At 36.7% G+C, this 7169-nt stretch overlaps 1 protein-coding gene across 2 annotated transcripts in view; it reads left to right on the plus strand.

Annotated features, from left to right (window-relative positions):
- LOC102604572 (cadmium/zinc-transporting ATPase HMA3-like) overlaps positions 1-6609 on the plus strand; it is a 12604-nt gene extending 5995 nt beyond the window's left edge. The window contains exons 3-11 of one of the 2 annotated variants that reach the window (XM_015314753.1): positions 1254-1351; positions 1919-2174; positions 2262-2399; positions 2617-2944; positions 3209-3411; positions 3569-3771; positions 3842-5093; positions 5334-5666; positions 5772-6609. In XM_015314753.1, the coding sequence (XP_015170239.1) occupies positions 1254-1351; positions 1919-2174; positions 2262-2399; positions 2617-2944; positions 3209-3411; positions 3569-3771; positions 3842-5093; positions 5334-5666; positions 5772-6406 (3446 nt within the window). In that variant the 3' untranslated portion in view covers positions 6407-6609. The remainder of the gene's footprint in view (positions 1-1253; positions 1352-1918; positions 2175-2261; positions 2400-2616; positions 2945-3208; positions 3412-3568; positions 3772-3841; positions 5094-5333; positions 5667-5771) is intronic. The other variant, XM_006360190.2, reaches the window with a different exon arrangement.
- The last annotated feature ends 560 nt before the right edge of the window (positions 6610-7169 follow it).

A 7169-nucleotide genomic window follows, 5' to 3' on the forward strand; every position in this document is an offset into this window, starting at 1 on the left:
ATTATAGCTATTATGCAAGAATTAGATATGCATGAATTAATTATTCATGTATTAGTTATTCCATTTTCTGTCCTGCATAAAATAATAGATAGATTCTCTCATAACTTATACATGAGAATACTACTTATGCAAGTTTCTAAATTGTCAACCAAACATCGTACTAATTTTATACATGAATAACTTATTTCCTATCTACCTACTACGTTGTATAAGTTATATGTAAATTAACACATGAATAACTTATTTCTTATCTAGCTCCCAAACGACCCTTAAGGATTAATTATGAATAAATTTATGTATTATTTTAGATGCAAAAATTAGTTATTCATTTATTAGTTATACATGTATTAATTATCCAACCTTCTATGATCATGCATAAAACAATACATAATTTTCATCATGACTTACACATTTATTAGTTATGCACAATTTCTATATTGTAAATCAAACATCATATTACCTATAAAAAAATTTACCTGCGTAACTCACGTTCAGACCAACTACCCAACAACCCCCCCTTACTTACTAGATGGAAAATTTGACATGGTGAAAAGCACAAAGGTGACTTTTCCTTAGGCACTTCAAAAACTTTATCTTTAAAAAAAGTAGAAAGATAAGATTCTTTGTAGAAGAAAACGTCACTAAAACTCTTATTAACTTCTATCTTTATGAATTGTGATGTATCTTTTTGACAAATGGCTAAGAATCTTGTTGCTTTTACCATCTTTAAATTGAGGGGTGATTGTAGAAAAAAAAATCGATAATTCTTTTAATTTTTTTTTTTAATTATAAAATTCGACAATATTTAGTTTGATTTGGTGCTTTAAAAAGAGGAGGCGTGAAGCGAGGTGTTTTATGCAACATAGGGTGAGGCATAAGCCTCAAAACACAGGACGTAAGTATCATGAATTTACGAAACGTATATCTCATTTTTTTTAATTTTATAATTTTATTACTAAAAAAAATAAACAAAAAGTGAAATTTTGAATAATTCTGCAAATAAATTCAAATAAATCACCAATAATATAGAAAAAAATATTATAATTATTATTTAAGAAAGATAATAATAAATGTTTTTATAATAACCGAGATAATATTTAAAGTAAAATCATCAGCCCTTTCATATCTCCGCATCTCCTAGTCACAAGGTATAAATATAATCAGAATAGTGATTGGAAAAATAAAATAAAAAAATAAAAAATGAAGGTACAAAATACAAACATTAATTTTATGACTTGTTTTGTGATGTGCAGTTGCTGGATCAATAGTTTTACATGATTATTGGGAAGCTGCTACTATTGTGTTCTTATTCACTATTGCTGAATGGCTAGAGTCAAGGGCAAGTCACAAGGTTGGTGAATTTTTGTCCTCACACAAGAAAATTGAAGTGTATATATGTATCATGTATATATGTATACGCCACATTGAGCCCAAAATTGCACGCACCATGTTATATTTGCTTTTCTCTATGTTTCCGATTCTTTTTCTTTTTTAAGCTTGTCAGCTTAAAAGTCTGCTAGTCATTCTTCTTGACTTGCACTCGTTTACTCGCCCTATGTCATGAGTGTGTCACATACACCCCCTTAGGAAATGAGTGTCCTTGCTGAGGTTTGCCTGACTATCATATTGTATGAGTCTGTTTCTGATACCATATTTGCCACAACCAAAGCACATAGTACATTTGACCCAAACAGATTTATCTCTTAGGCAACGCCTCGTCAAGCTCAAAAGTGCACGTACCATGTGAAAATGTCTTTCATACTATAAATAACACGTTTTCCCTCTCCCTTTGCATGGTGCATTTTGACTAAAGGTACCCTTCTTCGAAAGATTGCCAATGAATGTTTTGTGTTTGCTACGCTAAGTTTGTATGGTTATTTCATTATGATGACAAAATAAAACCTTCATGGTTATGTAGGCTACTGCTGTTATGTCATCACTGGTGAATATAGTCCCTCCTACAGCAGTTTTAGCTGAAAACGGAGAAGTAGTAAATGTTGATCAAGTCAAGTTGAATAGCATTCTTGCTGTGAAAGCTGGTGAAACTATACCGATTGATGGAATTGTAGTCGAAGGGGAATGTGATGTGGACGAGAAAACTTTGACAGGGGAGTCATTTCCAGTTTCTAAGCAAAAAGACTCGACGGTCTGGGCTGGGACTACAAATCTAAATGGTAAGATAGTATTCATTCATACTTCAATTTTTGAAGTTTTAGAACTTCAAGTATTGTTTTTTAATTGAAATTTGCTCCTTTCTTCAGGTTATATCAGTGTTAAGACTACAGCTCTGGCTGAAGATTGTGCGGTGGCTAGGATGGCGAAACTTGTAGAAGATGCTCAGAACAAAAAGTCAAAAACTGAAAGATACATTGACAAATGTGCTAAATATTACACACCAGGTTAGTTAATCTGTCATAATTATATGTGAACTCGTGTTCTGTCTTATTAATCACTTCATTGTCCTCGGAAGCTTGCCATTAGTCTAACAGTCATTCTCTTTTACCCGTCCTCATTAGCCTGCCTTCTGTCATGGGACTCACACTACCGCATTGCTCTTTCCCTTAAACTACTTATTTCCAATACTTTAGTCTGATTTCAGCTGGTGATATTTTGCAGCAATTGTGGTTATAGCTGCTGGTTTGGCAGTAGTTCCTACCGCATTAAGGGTTCACAACCGAAAAGAATGGTATCGCTTGGCTTTAGTTGCTTTGGTGAGTGCATGTCCATGTGCACTTGTGCTATCTACACCAGTTGCTATGTGTTGTGCACTTTCAAAGGCAGCAACATCAGGTCTTCTGTTCAAAGGAGCAGAGTACCTTGAGACTCTTGCTAAAATCAAAATCATGGCTTTTGATAAAACTGGGACAATAACTCGAGGAGAGTTTGCAGTGACCGAGTTCAGGTCTCTCATTGATGGCCTTAGCCTCAATACACTTCTTTACTGGTAAGGTTACTACTCATACATGTCATTTTAAAACTCGAGGAGAGTTAGCATTTCTACCGCTCTCAGTGGACTAATAACGTTTTCTTAACATTGTAGATAGTGATAATCTTATATAACAAGATTGATTTGTGGCATATATTCATAAAACATGAAACTAGGCATGCCACATTCTCATACTGAAGTATCTGAAATGGCTCTCCGTGGTTCACGATAGAGTCAAAGTAGCATGTTTGGATCTTTATATTCTATAGTGAATGTTTTCAGGGTTTCAAGCATTGAGAGCAAGTCAGGTCATCCGATGGCAGCTGCTCTTGTCGACTATGCACAATCAAACTCTGTCGAGCCAAAGCCTGATAGAGTGGAGCAGTTTCAAAATTTTACTGGTGAGGGAATATATGGAAGAATTGATGGAATGGAAATCTATGTAGGGAATAGAAAGATTTCTTCAAGAGCCGGATGTACTACAGGTAAAAGGCTGATCTTGATCTTCCTTCTTGTGCTTATAATTATCGTAATGATAGAACACACGGAGAATAATAGAGACATGAAAAACTCTCAGAAGTATGTGATTTCTCTAGTTAATTTTGCGGATATCCGTGACCTGTTTTAGCCTTGAAATTTCAGTGCCAGAACTAGAGGGTGACAGTATAGAAGGAAAGTCTGTTGGATACATATTTTTGGGATCCTCTCCAGCTGGAATTTTCACTCTTTCTGATGTTTGTCGAACTGGCGTAAAGGATGCAATGAGAGAACTGAAGCAGATGGGAATCAAAACTGTGATGCTCACTGGTGATTGTTATGCAGCTGCCAACCATGTGCAGGATCAGGTATATTTTATCGAAAATCTAAAAGTGCTTCTAGTTTATACAAATGAGCTAAGTCGAAACGTATTTGCAGTTAGGTGGAGCTTTGGATGAATTTCAAGCAGAACTCTTACCAGAGGACAAGGCAACAATCATTAAGGGATTTCAGAAGGAAGCTCCAACAGCAATGATAGGCGACGGACTTAATGATGCTCCTGCATTAGCAACAGCTGATATTGGTATCTCAATGGGTATCTCTGGGTCAGCACTTGCGAAGGAAACAGGACATGTTATACTAATGACAAATGACATTGGAAGGATACCGAAAGCTGCACGTCTTGCTAGAAGAGTTAGAAGGAAAATAATTGAGAATATGATAATAGCAATTGGTACAAAGGGTGCCATAGTTGCATTGGCAATAGCAGGTCATCCGTTGGTTTGGGCTGCTGTCCTCGCAGATGCTGGGACATGCTTGCTAGTGATTTTGAACAGCATGCTACTGCTGCGAGGAGCTACACGTAGACATGAGAAAAAATGTTGTAAATCTTCTACTTCTTCGCATGCTCACCAGCACGAAAGTAAAGCTTCTTGTTGCAAGTCGGAAAAGGCTCCTCAACTATGTTGCTCTGATATTGAGTCACAAAAAGAATGTAGAAAGCAATCATGCTCGTCCGAGGTGTGTGTTCAAAAACGTCAACCTTTCCCCTCAGGATCAACGTCGAGTGGCAATAATCAGTGCTCAAACTCCATTGAAAATAATGGTCATCATTCTCATTCTCATTCGCATCCTCAGTGCTGCTCATCCAAGATGTCTGTTACAGCATGCCAATCTGCAGTTTCAGAATCGAAGTCGTGTGGAAGTAACAATTGCTCAGACTCCATTCACAAGAGTAGTTGTCATTCTTTGACAAACTCCTCAATAAGTTCTTCAGATATGTCTGCTCCACGATGTCATTCTGCCACGTCAAACTCCAAATTATGTGGAAGTACCAAGAGCTCCAACTTAAGTGACAAAAATAGTTGTCGATCTCACGAAATTCCTCAAACGTGCTCTACCAAGAAGGCTGCTCATGGATGCCACTCTGAAGTTTCTGGTCCTAAATCATGTGGAAATAGCAAGTGTTCCGACTCAAGAGACAATAATATCCATCATTCACATTCTGATCATCAAACATGCGCGTCCAAGGTGTGTGCTCCACAAAGTCCATCTGCAACTTCAAGCTCAACGACATGTGGAAAAACAAAGTGCTCGAACACCACTAGCAAGAATTCTTGTCATTCACATGCTAACTCTGAACCATGCTCTTCAAAAAAGTCTGGTCCAGCATGCCAAAATGCTAATTCAGGTACGACTGCAGTCTACTTCTTCTTATTCCTTAAACCAAACGATAAGATCGAAAGTATTATTTGGCCTTCTGTCTTCCAATACAAGGGATGGTTAAACCTGAAATCAGGTAGTCTCTATATTAGATAAATATGTCACTCTAACACATAGGCTTTCACATACTGCATTCATGAGAACAAACAAACTAAAGTTTTTTTTTTTGAAGCATAAGGTGCAATAATGAGAATTATTTGTTGATTAGCTTTGATATTATCAGGATCAAGGTCATGCGGAAATCACAAATGCCAAGACTCTGCAACCGAACAAGGTATTCATTCACTTACTGATCAACTCTCTGAGGAAAAGATTTCGGAGCAGAAAAGCTTGGTTTTAGAATCAAATCATGATCTTAGTCATGGCTGCTGTGAAGAGGAACATGACCATCATCCAAATTTAGACAAAGCATATGACAGTTGTGCATTACAAGAATGTTGTTATTCGGTTCAAGGAGATATAAATGACATATCAGAAACTGGAATCCAGGAAACTTCTCAATGTGATAGCACTAATCAAACATGCCAAACTGTAATTTCAGGTAGGCACAACCTTTACTCCTACAATAAAATGTTTGATTAAGCAGTGCCATATCGATCATGTCTATAAAAAAAACTACTAGTTAATCAAGATTTGAGAATTTCAGGCTCAATGATCTGTGGAGATAATAAGAGCCTGGACTCTGTAGACATCCATGGGTGTCATTCACATGCTCATCCACCCCACAAGGAGGAACCACATCATTCTGTTGGACATGGCTGTTCGGACAAGGAACACGATCATTCACATCCAGAGAAATCATATGACAGTTATGCAACACAAGATTGTTGTTTTTCAGTTCAGGACCATAGCATTGACATATCCGAAAATGGAACTGCTCATTGTGACAGCATTAAACAAAGCATGGTCATTCCAAGTAGCTGCAAACATACACCACAAGATCAGGTAAGTCACTGTGGATTTCACTCTACAACTACCCCTACTGATGAAGAACTAGCCAAGCTGGTTAGAAGATGTTGCAATTATAGACCATGCCACGAAGTCCGCTCTGGCTACAGAAAGCATGCTGCAGAATGTGGTCCAACCACCCGATCAACCATCAATATCTTACGGGACAACCATCATCATCATCTAGACTGCAGTGGTCGTAAGGTTTGTTCGCCAATTGAGAAGAGACACATTGGTGGATGCTGTGAAACCTTCAGAAAAGAATGTTGCCCCAAGAACAATCATTTTGCATCAAGTTTTGGAGGAGGTTTATCAGAAATTGTTTTAGAGTAAGATGCAATCTTAAAGTGTAAATATGTTGCAACTTTTCTACCTATTTTATCTTCAAGAAGCTGAGATGCTATTTTGTATTAACATAGCTATTACAATGGCTTGTATATTAATCCTAAAAATGGTTTGTGTATTTGCTGAATTCTAACAATGTTGGAAGCTTCAATGTCATTTACATGAAAAAATCAGCTCATGTTCAAGGCCAACTATGCTTATTAATTTATGCACAACTAAATTTTTCAATCCTATTATATATCCCGGCCCAAAATTCAAGGTCATGATGATACCTATCCTAACACGGTCCTCCTCCAACACAAAAACACTTGAAAAAACTCTAAAGAATTAAGTAAAGCAATAGATTAAATAAACTTAAAGCTCGATCATTCATAAGTAAAGATATGAAATGCAGAAGTTAAATAAATCCCAAAACCTAGCTAGTGTCACCGGTACAAACGTTGCTAAAGATAGTAAAATTGTCCACTACTACAAGAGTAGTATTGAGTACAAAACACGTGTATCCCATAGCCATCACGCCATATCGTAAAAAGAATGCTAAGACCAAGGGGAATTCAAGACTTAAAGTTGTTCTTGACATCTAAAATCATATATTAAGAAATTATTATAAATGCCCAAAGGGATTCAAACCCACCCTCATTAAGGAGGAAAAAAAAAGCTTAAGTGGGTTCCATTTCTACCATTGGACTAAGAGGTTAATTTGCTACTGAGTTCCCAAATTTTGTAGGTTTTTCAATATAAATACTGAGTT

The sequence above is a fragment of the Solanum tuberosum genome, unplaced genomic scaffold (assembly GCF_000226075.1).
Source record: "Solanum tuberosum cultivar DM 1-3 516 R44 unplaced genomic scaffold, SolTub_3.0 scf00314, whole genome shotgun sequence".
Lineage (NCBI taxonomy): Eukaryota > Viridiplantae > Streptophyta > Magnoliopsida > Solanales > Solanaceae > Solanum > Solanum tuberosum.